The sequence below is a fragment of the Taudactylus pleione genome, unplaced genomic scaffold (assembly GCF_031769625.1).
Source record: "Taudactylus pleione unplaced genomic scaffold, aTauple2 ptg000934l, whole genome shotgun sequence".
Classification (NCBI taxonomy): Eukaryota; Metazoa; Chordata; class Amphibia; order Anura; family Myobatrachidae; genus Taudactylus; species Taudactylus pleione.
Window position 1 is genome coordinate 2,061,121 of NW_028285335.1, and position 17,909 is coordinate 2,079,029.

General features: G+C 46.8%; 1 protein-coding gene across 1 annotated transcript in view; it reads right to left on the bottom strand.

The window, feature by feature from the left end:
• The window catches only part of RYBP (RING1 and YY1 binding protein), a 58,331-nt gene extending 42,666 nt beyond the window's left edge, over positions 1 to 15,665 (bottom strand). The window contains exons 1-2 of the mRNA XM_088459756.1: positions 15,350 to 15,665; positions 13,949 to 14,074 (exon numbers count right to left, since the gene is read on the bottom strand). Of these exons, the coding sequence (XP_088315882.1) occupies positions 13,949 to 14,074; positions 15,350 to 15,381 (158 nt within the window). The 5' untranslated portion in view covers positions 15,382 to 15,665. The remainder of the gene's footprint in view (positions 1 to 13,948; positions 14,075 to 15,349) is intronic.
• Positions 15,666 to 17,909: the final 2,244 nt, after the last annotated feature.

Sequence of the window (17,909 nt, forward strand, 5' to 3'; positions counted from 1 at the left end):
CATCAGGGAATGCTGTTGCCATGAAGGGTGTACTTGGTCTGCAACAATGTTTAGGTAGGCGGTACGTGTCAAAGTAATATCCACATGGATGCCAGGACCCAAGGTTTGCCAGGAGAACATTGTCCAGAGCATGACACAGCCTCCGCCGGGTTGCCTTCTTCCCATAGTGCATCCTAGTGCAATCTCTTCCCCAGGTAAACACACACAAACACTTGGCCGTCCACATGATGTAAAAGAAAACGTGATTTATCAGACCAGGCCAGCTTCTTCCATTGCTCCATGGTCCAGTTCTGAGGCTTCTTTGGATAACTTTTGGTATGTACTAACCTCTGCATACTGGGAACAGCCCACAAGACCAGACATCTAGCCATCACAATTTGGCCCTTGCGAAAGTCGCTCGGATCCTTATGCTTGCCCATTTTCCCTGCTTCCAACACATCAACTTAAAAAACCAGACTGTTCACTTGCTGCCTAAACATCCCACCCCTTGACAGGTGCCGTTGTAAAGAGATAATCAATGTTATTAACTTCACCTGTCATTGGTTTTAATGTTATGGCTGACACACATTATTCTATTAAGAAATAAAAAACAGGTTCTAGGAAAGAAGTCACAAAGTAGAGTAGATATCCACAATTAGTCAACATAGAAGCTCATTCAGACCCGCTCGCTACGATGCATACCCTCGCTGCTGCCGACGGTATGCAGTGTGTATGCATTGTGCGAATGCATCGCAGTGCGCATACCTTAGCGAAAGTTCACAATGCATTCGCTCGCTGCGCATAGACAGCCCAGCGGAGTGAGTGACAGGGGAAGCCGTTTGTAGGTGGTAACAGGGGCTGGCCATTGGGGGAGTGGAGGTGGAAACGCAGGCGTGCCTGAGCATCTCAATGGCGGTTTAGAGGTGTGCATAATTATAAGACAGCATCATAGTACACGTCACCTGGCTGTTTCTTACACTGAGGTGCTCACAGTGCTTGCGGCAGGGTATGGTCAACCTCAAGCGCTGCCAGAGCATCCGATGTTACCCGATGGTTACATACACTACCTGGATATGATGTGCACAAGTGGGCGTCTTAAAACAGGCTGGTGGGTGTCTGCATACACTATGTGATCGCTCTCTAAGAAATACTGGGTGTGCTAATGCATTGCTGGGCGGCAGCACTATCTACACAATTTGCATACACATTGTGCGAGCGGCTCTGAATCAGGCCCATAATTCACGGGAACTAAAGAAACATTTGTTCCATCAGTGGAGCTAAATGAAGTCAGACAACGGGAGAGTTCAAGCACCACATCGTTATTGTGCGAACGTGCCCGGTTTGGTACGGCCATTCCCCAGCTGGGCTCAGCCCACATCAAGGCTAATTTACAGTTCACCACGGGAGTCGCCGACTGCTGTGCCTATAGGCGCAAAGCGAATCCAAATAAATAGGACAAACAGAAACTAATCAACTGGCTTTGTTTGTGCAGCACTAAATACAGAACGCTACCTTATGTCTAAATATAGGCTGTGTAAATAGGTGCTGAAAATTTGCGCATTGAAGAAAAGGTGATTTGACCTCACTGTATGGGAGCTTTGAGAGCCAGTCATTAGGCAATCCCATTCATATTTCACAGCGTTTTGCTGATTGTAAACAAAGTCATACTAGTGTTCATTCTAGCACCCTGCACCTGTCATAACCCATGTAGTTCCTCTTTCCTGCCTGGGGTGTCGCTCTCTGCTCTGGTGCTTCTAGCACACTCAGCTGATGCAACAAACTTTTGAGATACAGACCAGAGTGTGCTAGCATCACCAGAGCAGAGATCGACACCCCAGGCAGGAAAGAGGAACTTGCCGGGTTATGACAGGTGCAGGGTGCTAGAATGGACACTAGATGCAACCACTCAAAGTAAATGCAGATCAGAAGACGTACACATGTCCATTAGTTTGCGTTATTTTTAAAGCCTTTGCATCAAGCAGCGTCTACTAGGATTTGATATGTATTATGTGCTTGATTTTGCCGCCCAAATATGTACTGTATCCGTGCTTAATGCATAAATGTACAGGAAAATCTGTCCCTTTAAATGTTTATCAACCAATCATTAAGGAGGAGAACACATAGGGGGGAATCAATTTTTTGCGCTGGATGGCTGTCAGTGATGGGCGCCGGATGGAACAATACAATTGTTGCTCCTTTCTGGGCAAGACAGTTGCAGACATTGGCATTTCTGCTCACAACCTCCTGTGATGGCGAGCAAAAATGTGTGACAAGTTCGTGGTTTGGGCGCCCTTACCAGGACTTAAAACGGGATGCGCTTTAAATACAGACGGAGGGGATTCCGGCGGTCTGAATGCTGGCGGCGGAAACCCGACACCTGTTAGAATCCTGGAGGTCGGAATCCAGAAGGTAAGTACCGGATTTAGGATTAGCATTAGAGTTAGGTTTAGAGTGCGGGAAGGGGGAGGTTAGGGCTAGGCACCGGTGAGGGTGGGAGGACTAGCATACCGACCGACCAAGTGTCGTTATTCTAACCCTGCCGGGATCCCGAACGCCTGCATCCAATACCCATCCCCTTAAAATGGGTCTAGTCATATTACGTGGCTAAGTCTGGTCTAAATAGGCATGGCAAGAGCGATAATTAATGGGCGCCCAAAAACAATTGAATTGCTACATAGGTGACCCATTAATTAGCACGGCTAAAAAGAAAACAATTGAACCGCCCCATAATGTAACATATGGCTTTGCTGTTACATTTGCACACAAGACAATGCATTAATTACATCAACATGTCCACACAACGAATAGAAAACAGGTTTTCCATTATTTAAAGGTGCATACAACTCCCTACATCATACAGCAAGTTACGTGCATCTAGCAAGCATGGACCATTTGTGGATGTTTATTGATGCTTCAAGCGGCATTTCCCAAGTTGTGTATACATGTCAGCCTAATCCAGATGAAATATCAGAAAATTGCATGATGTGTAATATACCGTCCATTGGAGATTACAAACACATTCACAGATAAATGAGATGAAAACACTGTGGGAGTATATTTGCCATTACAATAATTGTCACATACAAACGTTATGCTATGAGCTGCTTACACCAAAATCAACTTCATGCATCAACACCCAGCGTACTATAGACATGTTTATTAGGAAAGATTAAACAAGTTCATTAAGAATTGAACGAAAAAACAAAACACAATACACTGTATTTTACCATCAACAGTGCATACAGATGTGATGAAAGTCAGTATTGTATTATGCTTAATAACTTTTGCAGGAACGATCAACGCCTACTATGCAATATTCTCATCGTTTACTTTTTAAAAGTTGTCCGCTTTTGAAAACCTTCCTATAACTCCACCAAAGAGGCAACAGGGAAGGTTTTCGAGTACTCTCCCCTCCTTATCAGACATAAGACACCTACATTTTACAAAAATGATCAGTTGTACCTATTTATTACCAGTTACTTATATAGCGCGCACGTATTCCGCAGACCCTTTACAGAGAATATTTGGCCATGCACATACGTTCCTGCCCGAGTGGAACAATGTTAGGGGGCTCCCGAGCGGGACTTAGGGTTAGGCACCCCTCGGGAGGTTAGGGTTCAGGTTAGGCACCCCCGGGGGGGAGGGTAGGGTTAGGCACCCCCCTGGGAGACTTCGGTTTAGGCAGCGGGGAAGGGGGGGGGGGGATTAGGTTTAGGCACTGGTGGGGAGGTTAGGTTTAGGCACCCTTAAGGGAGGGTTGGGGTGGGAGGTTAGGTTAGTAAATCATATCAATCTTAATCAGGCACACCACCAATATAATTGAAGTCTTATGCACAATTTCTCCTTAAGTAGGCTTGGATGATCTTAAGTAATTATATATATATTTTAATTCATCTCCGCTTGATCAATACATTTTTGGCTTTGAATACATTCACAAGGCAATTAGAGGAGTACAAGCAGTGTAATCTAAGGTTTTTTTGGCAAGGATCAGCATTTTTATGTGCCAGCTGGGGAGACATTAGGTAGACAGGTGTAACAGGCAAAATTAAATGAAAGCTGGTAAAAGGATTTTATAGCAGTGGGTAGTAGACCGTTTGCAATTATAAACACTTGGGGGCAGCCGCAAAGAGCGAAGAAATAGCCGCAATACAGTAGTTAAGAGGCTTTAGACCCGATGGGGGACTGGCAGCCGATAGAGAGGAAAAAAAAAAATGTGAGGCACAAAAATAAACATATCTAAAATAATAATAACACAAGCACATGACCACAACAGGAAGCAGAGGCAGCCATTTTCCATGCTCGAATAATATTAATGTGAATGGAGGCTACTATTCATTTGAAAGCAGTGCTGCCTCATGAAGTACCTCACAAATGTCTTGATTTTTTAGTCAACGGTCTGCAACCTCATTCACTGTATCCACGGATTACAGCGGCCAGGGGTACGGCACAGGAGTGACCGGTCAACCTTAACTTCTGCAGTTTAGGCTGATGTCATACAATATGATTCCCGCTCCGACACTAACAGACAGACATCAATGGAATTCCAGAATTAGCATTTATATAGTATAGAAGGGAGTCTCGAAACCCCATTCATTACTATATGTAACTGTGGAAGCAATTAAGAGGCACAGTGCACGGCTCGCATTAGCCTTAGAGAATAGTGGCTCAGGTTGTTAAAAGGCATTTTGCCCTCCAGCTTTTATGCTCCGTGGTCCATTCCCTCTTGATCCGTTTTCCATTTCCTTGATCTTATCTAAGCTTCTCCCCTGACCTCCCAGCCCGACCTGGAAGACAGTCAATTCCCCTGGGTGAGGGAATGGCCATCTAAGCAGAACACCATAAATCTTCAGGTCATGAGAGAGGTGGAGATGGTCTCTCAGATAATGAGCTATATATTCCCTCAGCTTATCGCACTGCATTGTTACTGCAACAAGTCTGAGAACCAGGACTTTACACCTCTGATAAAGTCACATGCTGGAATGTGTCCCAAGTCCTGGCTCCCTCCATTGTCGGTCTAGCCTCTTGACCCCTGGTTCAAGGACGGTGAAGGTTAACCATTTTGTATTATTTAAATGTCATAATTTATTGGTATCCTGGCTTCATGTCTTCTCCTACAACTGCTCCAGAAGCGATTTTAGGCTTTTTATCAGGCTTATAGGTCCCTAAAGGCAGAGCAGCTACTCTGGATACATTCCCGATAGCTGGAAAGGGAAAAAGTGACGTATCCTTAGTAGAGAAAGGCTTTTGGGATTTGCATGACGGCCTTCGGCTATTCTCCAGTAGTCGTGGATGCAATCGTTTAGAACGGAGGAGCCAGTTTGTGAAATCTAGAGGCCGGCCGGGTTTTTCAAAGCTAGGGAAGATGTGTGCAGACGTTGACATCAAAAAGATATTACTCCCAGACCTTCGGTGCCAGCAGCAGTAATATATTAGGAGCATTTGCTACGTGCCTTCTGCCTCTAGACACTAAAATGAAACATCCTAATTATTTAGCTTACATGAGTATAAATATTTAAAAAAGGAACCTCAGCATTCTAGGTTGAGCCTATTCATGGCGAAGACATTTACAAGACAAATCCTAAATGTAAAAGGCTCCGGCCATAATTTATTTCCTACTCCGAGTTTATGCATTGAGGGGTCTATTTACTAAGACTTGGATGGAGATGAACAAAGTACCAGCCAACCAGCTCCTAACTGACATTTTTCAACCGCAGTTCGTGACATGGCAGCTAGGAGCTGATTGGCTGGCACCTTACATCCATGCAAAGCTTATTAAATAGACCCCTCTGTCCCCATACTCAAAACTCGGGTTTGCTATGTCCCGCCCCTAGTGGTCTAGTGTTCTGTTACCCGATCCTGGTGGCAGTGTCGTCTTCCGGGTCCTGTGAGGATCAGTTCGGACAAAGACGTCTGAGGAGGGGGGTTCCCGTGAGTTTTCTTCCCCCTATCCCTAACCCCTCCCCCTAGTGCCTAAGACTAACCCGTCGCAGCCTAACTAACCTCTCCCTGGCACCTAACCCTAACTGCCGGCATTCTGAGAATGTCAACATTACACATTGTGACATTACAGATTTCAATACTGTGCACATCTTGTCATGGTGCCTGTCAACATGTGTAACCATGTCGGCATTGTGACCAGATCCCTCAAAACCACTCATACCGCAGCAATTAGTGAGTATTTACAGAAAAGAGCCAACATCCTCCATGAGCTGTAGAATAATCGGGAGGATGACGTATAAGTACATTACAAAACCATTGCATACCCAAACGAGAGTTGTACAAGTCCAGGCCCAAACCAGTTTGTAATCTAAATAAGAGAACATGGGAGACTTGGGGGCTGATTCATAGTTGAACGGAAGTCGGCCGTATTGCTTACAAGGAAATAGATGTGGACGCTCGCCTGTATGCATGTATGTATCAGAACCGCAAACATATATCCATTTGCTGAAGAAGCCGCCATTCCTATCGGCAGCATACATTTGCATCAGCCGTTACCTAGGTGCAAGAAATCACACTGATGTTTGTGTACACTCATAATTCCTCCTCTACGTTGCCCAAGACTCACTATTAGCTGTACAGGACTCTGAATCGCCCATGTTTGCTCAGTTACGTCTGCAAGGCCATGCGCAGTGGTAAAAATTGCAAGATCCCTCAGCAATACGGAGTTGCAGGAAGGGGGGGATTCAAGGCCCTGACCGCGTCGCTGTGTGCCATCATAGAACGGCACCAGATTTGGTCAATATCCCGGCAAAGGGGATGCCGGCGCTTAAAATACTGATACCGGAATCCTGACACCTGTCAAAATCCTGGCGCTGGCATCCCAAAGGTAAGTAGCGGGGTTAGGGTTAGGCACCAGAGGGGGGAGGATTAGGTTTAGATTGCGGGGAGGGGGAGGCTAAGTTTAGGCACTAGCAAGGAAGGTTAGGGTAAGGGGTAGGAGAAGGGATTTTGACTGCAGGCATTCCCTACCCAACCCAAACAGCACATTGCGCCGAAGAGCGATGTACAGGCTGCCGTAATTAGCCGATATTATACAAACGCAGCCGGAAATCCTCAGGAAAGGAATCCCACCTATGTATGCTGCACAGTAGTTACTATTGCTGCCTCGCAACCCTGGGTTCATTATCTTGATTCCAAACAGAGCCATCTCTGTGTGGAGTTTGTATGTGCTCTCCGCGTTTGTCCACGTTTCCTGCCACAGTCCAGAAAAATACCGGTAGGTTAAAGGCTTCTGACAAAATAAATCCAATTTTGTGTCCCTGTGTGCACCTCTTACATCTGTCTACAAGTTAAATAATAGGGGTAGGATCTAAGGAAAAATCAAACAAAAAAGAAAAAAAACAAATAGACGGAAACTAACTGATCCTCCTTTACTTTTAGCAACAAAGGAGGCAACACAGAACTAAAACATGTAGCTGAGAATTAAATGTACAAATTTCAACCACGTTGCACAGAAACATAGGCAGCTACTGTACAGTAATCACACTCAGATACTAAACACATAAAAAGAAACAAAACCACGTCTTAGCTTCCATTAGTCAATAAACCTGATCAGAAGTACATATTGCAGCACGGAACATGACCACCAGTAACATGCCTTACAAATGCAGAGCACAAAGAATAAATAGCAATAAGTGGATGGAGAGGATAAATGCTGCAATCAGAGATCAATTAACAGCAGAGCCCTCCACTGCGGGAAACCAAAGCCGCTTTGATAAGAATGGTCTATGAATTTCATCCAATGCATCCACATTCATCACCTCGTTTGCCCTTGTCGGCTAATGTTCCCTGCCAGTGCCTCTGGCAGCGTGAAGCCAATAAGGGCGGCCGGTAAATAGTCAACGCATGTCTAAGGGCTAAGGGTAACGCGAAAACAACAATCTAAAAAAGAAAAGCGGAAAACTGAACAACGCCGGCTTTATATGCAGAAAAGAAAGAGACCACGTTTCACAGGTAACCACTGCGATTTAGTACACGGGTCACCTGAAATTTAAAGAATAAAAAAATACTTTTCTTGCCCGTTCACTCCCTGTAAACATCATTTAAAATAGATACATATAAACGCCTAAAAATAATCAGATAAACCTCGAGAGAGCGCCGCAAAATAGGCAACATGTTGGCCAAAACGCTCCGACAGCCCGATGAGCGGCTATGGATGGCGATTTGCGGAATGCATCTGGCACCTTATCTATCTATCACCTTACAGTATGAAGACAAGCAGACTAACGGATTCCAGCAAATGTGACATGCAAATTGCAGGCAATATAAATTTTGTCTATAAACTGATAAAATCGTTTTTAGACTATACGGGGGCGATTCAAATATTTTAGCCGGCAGCCAGTGGTGTAACCAAGGGGGTGCGTGTGGAGCATCTTGACCTGGGCGCCCCGGCAGAGGGGGCACGTGGGGGCGATGTCGGGCCGATATGCCGTTTCGTAACGGCATATCGCCTACATCGCTCAGTGTGTACGCACGATTGCGTGCTGCACATCAAACCTAGCGATATCGCAGGCGGCCAGTGTATTGTTACTGAATGCCACAAAGGCGATTGTTCCGTCATCCATTAAAGTCGTCCAGTGTGGACGCAAAGTCACTGTTCACGGGCATTCATTTCCGATGTCAGAACGAATACCCGTCACTCCAGTGTACACCCAGCCTTAGGCTGGCCATATACCTTAAAATTATCTGTTCAATCATCCGACTAGTTGGCCGGTTGGAAGGAAAATCTGGTAACGAATAGGAGAAAATGACAATTGATCAGTTGCTCCAAAACATCAGAAACTGGACGTTCAGACATATTGAATCAAACGGATTTACCAATTTGTCTGAACGACCATATTTGTCCATTTTCCAGTATTTGGGAGCAAACGGTTGAATGTCATTTGCTCCCATAGATTACCGCAATCTCTCTCAGATAATCTTAAAGTGTATTGCCAGCTTAAGCTGAAAGCAGTTTTGCAAGCAGTTAATTAATCTTGTAATTAAAATATAATTAGCATAGCTTTTTTTTTTTTCTTCTTTTATACCACGCAGCTTTCTAATATACGCTGAGGGCCTGATTCAAAGGTGCAAGCTATGGCGGCAGCGGCAACATCTTTTGCCGCATTGCGATTGCGTCTTTATGCTCAGGCCGATTGGATTCATACAGAGATGCCTACTATCGGCAGCACCACTGAACATTGCACCAGGTCTAAACATGGCCGCCAGAATCAGCGCCACTGCGACAAAAGATGGCTAGCCAGCCCCATTAATACCCCTTTTCTGCATTTAAATTGTTCTGTGGCTTTCGGCAGTAACCATCGGTACGTACGCGCAGATTTAATACATCAGCCGCTGCCCTGCAGTACTGAAATAGTGTGAACCTCACAATCAGGCAAAGTGATTCTTTCAACTATAGTCTAAAAAGAAAAGAGAAAAAAACATTTTTTTCAGATAAAATTGTATGTTCTCCAGAAAGTTAAACCAAAAAAAGACTAGAGCTCATAAATCAGGAGACAGGGCACCCTCTGCACCTCCAGCTGCTGGGTATTAGTACGCACACGCTGGGACTTTTAGTACCAAAACGAGCAGAGTGCGACAGGTTTCCCTACCTATGCTTAGACCTCTGCCCAAGTCTGTCTACAGAATGTGTTACCATACACTCCGTGTCCTTAGGAACTAAGGCAAAGCCCTCGAGGCAAACTGTGAGTGAAATCAGATTAACTCTATAAGGAGATCCAGAAAACATGTATGGTTAAAACAGGAATGTTTTAAACCAATTTACTTGGCAAGTGCAGCGCCAGCCGTTTTTACAGGTGAGCCTAAATCCCTCAGAATTCACAAGAATCCATGTATATTTATAGGGGGCGATTCAATTAAGAGCGTGGTGAACAGCGCCGGGAAGTTGGTTCTGGGAGTTAATCAATTCACCTCGCTGTTGAGTCTGTCTATTTAACAACTTAAGGCGGAGTATGCTGGTTCTCGCGACTTAACTGGGTGTTTAGTCACAAGAACCTGCAATTTCCAACGAGAGTGCTAGCCGCGAGGCTAACGCCACGCTAAGCTGGCAAACAGCCTCGTGGCTAACATTGAATCCTTTATTAGGCCTAACAGCGCACTGAATTGAATCGACCCCATAGAGACTTAAAAAGGGGGATCAATGTCTGACATCGACACGATGTGCCGTTACGGAAGTTTTCCCTTGCTCCTCTATACTTGACTGAAGAGTCTGAACTTGGCGATCTCAAGTTCAGTGACTTCATATCACCCCATCTGTGGGATAGCGAGTTAAGACTCTTCAGTCAAGTATAGAGGTCATAGATATGTGCGGGACTATATAGCCTGTACTTACATATGCTCAGTTCCGGAGTGCCACGTAAACATATGTACATTCAATTACGTATCAGGCCCCTAATGAGCAATATTCACAAGGCGTCAGTACCTACTGAATGTATACGCTGAATTCTGAGGAGTATAGGTTCGGCACACAAAATGGCCGCTTCCACTTTGTGTCAGTGCAGGCGCATTATAAAACACAAGTCTCGTATGAGGCGATATTCCTATCTAGGGACATTTTGCTCTTGACAACTTCATTCAATCACAACAATCTTTGAAAGTGTGTATAATCCGCTTCCTGAATCCAGCTGGAGTCAGAGCTGGTGCCGCTACAGGAACCAATCTGCTGAGTCGTGTACGGATTGTATAACACAGTTTGAAGCTGAAGAGTTGTTTGTACAATGGAAGGGGCAACAGATGTGTCCTCCTACACCCAACGTCTATACACCATAAAGCGTGGGACTCCCGTCGCGACCGAGCCGCTCAGAAAGGTGTAGCACACCGTCTATTTCCTTAAATTTTGCATTTTACTCGCATCGCAAGAGAGAAACCACCAACAGTGTACTAGAGACGCTGGGCCGCAATTTTAACTGCACAGGAATTCGTTTTAAATACGTGCAAAGTCGCAGATGAACCACAAGGGAACTTGGCTTGAGAAAAAGCCGCTGCATTGTGCAGCTTCGTATACGGATTCAGACTCATTCGCGCAGAGATGTACAAATGTCGCACACCAAATTCATCAGTGCAATCTAGCAAAGTAGTTTTGTCGCTTCCAGTGGCTTTATTTATGCGAATAAGGGCGTATTTTGAGCGACAAAAAAGAAAAAAGTTGCTGGAACGAGTCGCCCGGGACCTGGCACGCCGAGTGCGGCTGTTTGGTGAGACTGAAGACACAGTGCATGATAGTGTACCTATTAGGCTGTTTTAGTGGGGCCCTGCTAAAACAGCCAACCCTGAGCCTTCCTCACCCGCTAGCCGCAGTGTCCCGCAGGTGGGAAAAGTGACCTCATTAAGTGCTGGGCATGCGCCCAACTGTGACAAGTTGGAGGCGTGTCACAAGGACACGCCTCCTCCCCGGCTGACCACGTGCGTGCAGAGACTACCTGCTGATACCCCCAGGGCCCTGTGTGCAGTATAGCAGGAACATTATATGAGGACACCTGTATGGGCGGTGACAAAAGGCTGTCCACAGCCAAGTAACAACCATACTAAGGTAAGTTACTAAGCATGGTCCACTCAGGGACCAAATAGCATAACCATAAAACAAAGCATTGCAGCATCAACTACACTAGCATCAACATAAAGATAATAATTTAGCAGTCCTCTTCTGATCCAAGCACAATCCATGTGTGATGCACTGCAGAAGACAGTTCCCAAAAGGCAAGTTTCACTCAATGGTGCCCTATGCCTGTAACATAATTCCAATTTCATACTCCTCCTCCACTTCCAGTACATCAACTGCAGCCTGTTGAAGGGGCTCATCATTGCAGGATAGGGTCTTTTGTGGAACATGTAAAGCATAGTAGACATAACCGCACTGAAGAGGCTAAAAAGCTTAGCACCCCTCCCCTAATGAGTATATACAAATGAGTTTCTCCACTGGAGAGACACACCTCCTTATTTGCATACAGTCACTTGGAAGAAACTCCAAAGTCCCTCAAGTTTTTTTTTTTTTTTGCCTTCAGCCGACAACATCCGGGTTGAAAACAGAACAAATCATTAATTTGAGGCGGCAACGAGCTCACGGTAAGTCTGCAAAACTCAATAGTTAAGAGCGCCTATAACAAATAAACAATACGTAACACCGTCTTCAACAACTGCAAGTGCCAAGCCAGCTCTGATGATGAAAGCAGAAACTGCGCACATGAAATGTTTACAACTCCTTATTCTCAGGATCCTTACTGTAAGTCACACACAGAGAAGCACCTTGTTTATTATTAACTGTCAATCACGTGCTGGAAACACTGGCAAACTGCAACATAACAAGAATTCCTGCCCTCAAACTAGTTTCACATAGTGATGAATCATCTGTTTTGTACTCTTCTACGTAAATTCCTCATTTACAGGCCAAGTCGCCGTGTAGACGCATTTCAGATTATGCATGGAAACATTAGAAGTTAGTGTTTAAGTAATACAAACACCTTAAAAGAAGGAGAACCATAAGTTGATCTGACATTGCTGTGGTGTAGATGATCTGCAAAACTGTTGCCCGATAGAGTAATTCGGACGGACTTTAAAGCTGGCCACACACTAGACCAACTTGCATCCAACCAGCCAACTTGTTGATTGGTTGGAATGAAAATCTGGTAAGGGATGAAAGCAAATGACAATCAGCAATTTGCTCCCAAACGCCGGAAAATGGACAAAAACTGTTGTTTGAACAAATAGTTTAGATCAAACATTTAACAAACTTGTCTGACGACCATTTTCATCTGTTTTCTTGCATTTAGGAGCAAATTACTGATCATCAGTTACTCCCATATGTTACCAGATTTTCATTCCAACCAATCAACAAGTTGGCTGGTTGGATGTAAGTTGGTCTAGTGTGTGGCCAGCTTTAGAGAGTTTCAACAACTGAGGACATCCAAACCCCAAGCGAACATTTCACATACAATCCTGTATTACATAGAGCACTGTCCAATTAATAGTCATCCAATGTGCAGCAAGTTCAACGGCAGACAAGAATGGGTTAATATCACGAACACAAAGTATAAATGAGACAAGAGTAGCAATGCAATCCCTAAATACACAGGAGTTTCACTTAAGCTGGGTACACACTAGATTGTGTGCACCCAGCAAAGGCACGATATATCGAACTGTCCGTACTTGCGGGAAGATCTGTTGTACGACCATCCGATTAAATCGTTCCCCCACTGCATCAAGAAGCATGGTGTAGTCCGCCGGATCTTCAGATTTGCCTGCACAGCTGGCTGATCTGAAGGTACCACGACCGACGCACGGGAGTGCGCAATAGTGCATAAACACTAGACGATTTGTCATTCCGATTCTCCTCAAAATGACAAATCACCCCATCTATCGTCTAGTGTGTACCCAGCTTGAAACCACACAAAATAAAAAGTTTTATTTTTTAAGCTGCTATATTAGACAATACTATACCTAAATTTGTTAAGACACCTGTAAATGTCATTTTGTTGTAAATCCGTCAGACAGAAGGTCTGTAGGACGTTAATTTAACTGTCTAGACAAGTCACCTACTTCTCACCTATGGTATTTTAACTCTACTCTTGACACTTTCATATCAACTGCAATGGATACAGTGTAATCACTCTCATATTCGACAAACAATACAACAGAAACCACAACAGAGCACAAGATAAACCTTAAACAGAACAACAACGTTGTTACATATCAGGCTTATGTTTAAAAGCAATGTATTCGTATCTCACAAAACACTCTGACACCTGCAGATATCTTGAGGTGCATAAACAAAGTAATATCAGTATATAATAGAGCTCCACTATGTACTCTCTTCCAGGACCAAAAACAACAGAGCACAAATGGCAAAATAAAATAATAAACGCATAATATAAACGTGTCGCTACAGAAAAGCCAGCAATCCGAAAGGGCGAACATTTCCACCGCCATCACGGTCCAGGCACGGACCCGCCTTTCCATTTAGCAGACAGTAACGTACCTAGTAGAAGTTCCTTTCCGGACATCGCAGATACTGCATTTAAACGCTTCAGCACTGTTCTTAAAAGTGCACACGCTACAATCCCAATATCCCTCGTCGGCTGAAGGCTTAGCTTGCCGTTTTGGCCTGAAAAGAATATTAAAAAGGAATTAGGACACGTTCCCACTTTTCAGACCCCCGATATGCAGCCTAACACTTATTGCAGTGCCTCTCATATAGAGCAAGCCCTTTACCAAACATGTGGAGGGGTATAAAATCACCAGACTGAACTGCTAAAGTGTCAGCGTATTCCGGTAGTCAACGTGAAAAGCACAATGAGTATCTGTGCAGGTTGTCAATTCAATGACTGCAGGGGGGCACCAAGAAACACCACTACAAATACAATTCCCCAAATTAACCTAAGACGGCCGGGGGAGGACGTGTCTCAGGGAGAGAAGGGGTTACGTAGCTCTAACGACTCCATCCATCTACCCCTATCCAGCCCAGCCTTCTGCCCTGCCCTCACATCACCCACCTCCTACCCACCACTTTCCTTGTGTCAGTGCCCTGTCAGATTGAGCAGAAGACACCCCCAGCGTCACACCGAGTGCCCCCGCTATGACACACACAGCCATTCCAACAACAACAACCCCCCCCCCCTATTTTTTTTCTCTCACTTTAGCAGCCCCACCACCGCCACGATTAACCCTTTACTGCCCTGCAGGCTACTATTGGAAGACATAGAGGAGAGGGAGGAGGAGGAAGGAGGAAGAAGGGGGGGGGGGGAGTAAAAAGAAGACGGCATTAGGAAGAAAAAAAAATAAAAGATAAAAACACCACAACACACCCCACTGTGAGAAATAACACACAAAAGACAAAGCAGCCATAGCCAACATCTGCCACCCGCTGTCTCCCATTCCAACAGGAGCCCCCCCCTCCCCTCTCACCACCATTTACCTATCAATAAAGGGATAATGCTAAGACAGGAGGGGTGCTGCTGGGTGCAATTATTTATTTAGGTTTTAAGGTTGGCGGAGGCGTCTCTCTCCCCCCTCTCTCTCTCTCTCTCCCTTTGTCTGAGGCACTGTGCAGGGAGTGTGTGCTGTGTGTCTGGGAGGATCAGCAGCCGCCATAGCACAGCCTGTGCCCTGGCGCACTTCCTCCCCAGCAGCAGCAGAGATATATATATATATATATATATATATATATATATTCACATACATTAGCAGCAGTAGATAATGGGCAGAGGGTGCAGGGTGGGCACTGCAGCCTCCACTGACAAGGACAGGATGGGGATTGGAAGGGGGCAGAGGAGTGCAGGGGGGGGGGGATTATGTCTCCATCTGTCTGCATGTGATGGGGGTATATAAATAACCCAACCCCCCCCACCCATTTCCCCTCCCCCACCCCTCTGCACTGTACCTGGTCGGGCTCTTCTTGTCACCCATAATCATGAATGTGAGAGAATCCACGCCTGATGCACCCTCCCCCCTCTCGCGTCCTGCAGGGACCCCCCCACACCTATAGATAGGGATTGGAGGGAGGGGGGCTCCGGGGGGAGGTGTAGCTGTGTGGGGTGTATAAGGGGTGCCGGTGGAGTGATGGGGGGCGACCGGGAGCAGCCCCAGCCGTGCTCTCCTCCTCCTCCGCCGCCGCTGCCGCTGCCGCTGCCAGACTGCCGCACACACAGACCAGTCACTCGGGGACGGAAGGAAGGGCGGGGCACCGTCGCCGTGACGTCACGGGCCCGGCCAGCCAATCGCAGCCAGCGGGGGCTTTAAAAGTCCAGCAGCGAGTGGGGAAGGTGAGAGTTGTGATCCTTAGGAGCACCACTCCCAGTAGGGATCGCCCTGAGTGAAGCTGCTACAGAACCTCTTAGGGGTGAGAGGAGGGTGATCCTGGATCTGTGTGACTGAAAACTACAGATGTGTGGCTCTAGGATGGGGGTGCTGCAGGTGTGACATATAGAACTGGGGGTCTTATTCAGGCTGGATCGCACAGCTGCATTCGCACGCAGTCGGTCGATGTTTGTGCTCCGCGCATGTGAGATCGCAGTGAGCAGGCAGTCTAATCGCATAGTGATTGACTTGAAGTGACCGTTTGGGGGTGGTCGGCGGAACGCAGGCATGCCTGTGCGTTTGAACGCCGTTACAGGGGCGTGCATAATTAAGCCCCTGCGATTGTATACGCTAGCAGAGGTCAAGATGGCGACAGGAAGTTTAGCAGTTTGTGAGGTAGGGTCAGGTCAACCACAACTGTGCGGATGGTTGCGATGTTACCGATGTTTCCGCTGACTTGTGGATGCATGTCATGGCAAGTGGGCGATTTTATACAGTGATGGGCGTCTTGGTATAGTGCTGCGATTGCATTCATTAGTATAATTTTGCAGCTAGCGGGTGCGTGCGAACCGCGCTGAACGCATCATCATAGCCACGCACCCCACTTTACAATGTCAGTAATCTCGCCCACTTTGCCATGCACCCTTCCCGGAGGTAAGGATGGTCTTCGGTGGGTTAACCATCGATGGTTACAATTGATGGTTAACCTCGATGGCTTGCAACCATCAGTATGAAATCATATATAGTTTTGCCCGCCAATGGTCTGCCCTGCTCTTTTGGGCAGTGGGCCAATCAGATTTGGGGGCGGGACTTTGAGGGTCGTGCCAAGATGCAGAGCTATGCTCCATGTCCCAGCGCCAGGGAGGGAAAAAAAACGTTGTGGGGCTCTGTGACATTGATTGCCGAGAGCCATTAGGTCTCTGCCATAGATGGCAACACCATCGGCCATCGATAGTTGGTAATCATGGATGGTCAATGGCCATCCCTACCCGGGGTGGGAGGGAAGGAGGAGGGGCAGTCAGAAAGTCGACAACTATGGTGCAGTGCCTGCCTCTAACTCATACTTGCCTACTCTCCCAGAAAGGCTAGGAGGCTCCTGAAAATCTCGGGTGGGGCTCCCAGCCACAAGCAAGATAGGACAAGTCCCACCCGCCTTCTTCTCCGCAGCCACCCTGGGCAGGTCTGGAGGGGCGATGATGCGATCGTGCCACTACACCCATGCACCGCCCACTATTGTCACCGCCACTCTCCCTGCAGCGCCGACCTGGCTGCCCGCTCCCAGAGGCAGAAAGTTGGCAAGTATGCTCTAACCACAAGGTTTCCCAACAGTTTGAGAGTCACAGGTTATACCTGGCTGGCAGGGCATGCTCAGACTTGTATTTTCACAGCAGATTAAGAGTAGCCAGGGGACTGCACTGCCTTCCCTGCTAGGACAGTTGTGTTGAGGGAAGTAAAAGTTCGATATGGGGGTGAAAAAGGGGATGCAGTCAGGAAGCCAATGGTCGCAATGCCGACCGCCGGCTTCCCGCCTGTCAAATCCCGGCAAGGTACAAATGACAGGTGTTGAAATCCCGATGCCTGTCATTAGACCTACTCCGGGAGCCCGACACCCGGCATACCGATCGAAGGTAAGCCGGGTGCGGACAGCCGCGGGGGAAGGGTTAGGTTAGGGGCTCCCGTGGGGGCCAGGGTAAGACAGCCCCCTGGGAAGGTTAGGCTAGGGAAGTGTGGGTTAGGGTTAGGCACCCACCCGGTAGACTTAGGTTTAGGCTGCGGGGAAGGGTTAGGTTTAGGCACATACATGCCTTCTCTCCCGGCGGTCGTGGGAGGCTCCCGATTTTTCGGGTAACCCCTGCAACCCCGAAAGACTAGGCATTTCTCCCGTGTCCCGCCCACTTCCTAGTGAAGTGGGCAGGATGAGGGAGATTTTAGGACAAATTTTTGGGTCCGTGTGCAGGGGGTGGGGTTAAACTACGTGAATCGTGTAATTTAGCTCCGCCCCCTTCTCGCAGACCCGCGAATCACAGGCTTTCTTGCAAAGGGGATGTGGCCTAATGACAGCAGAAGCCTGGCCCCACCTCCCGAAACTGAGATGACCGGGCTGCTCCTGGAAAAGTAGTAAGAAAAGTCGGTAAGTATGGTTT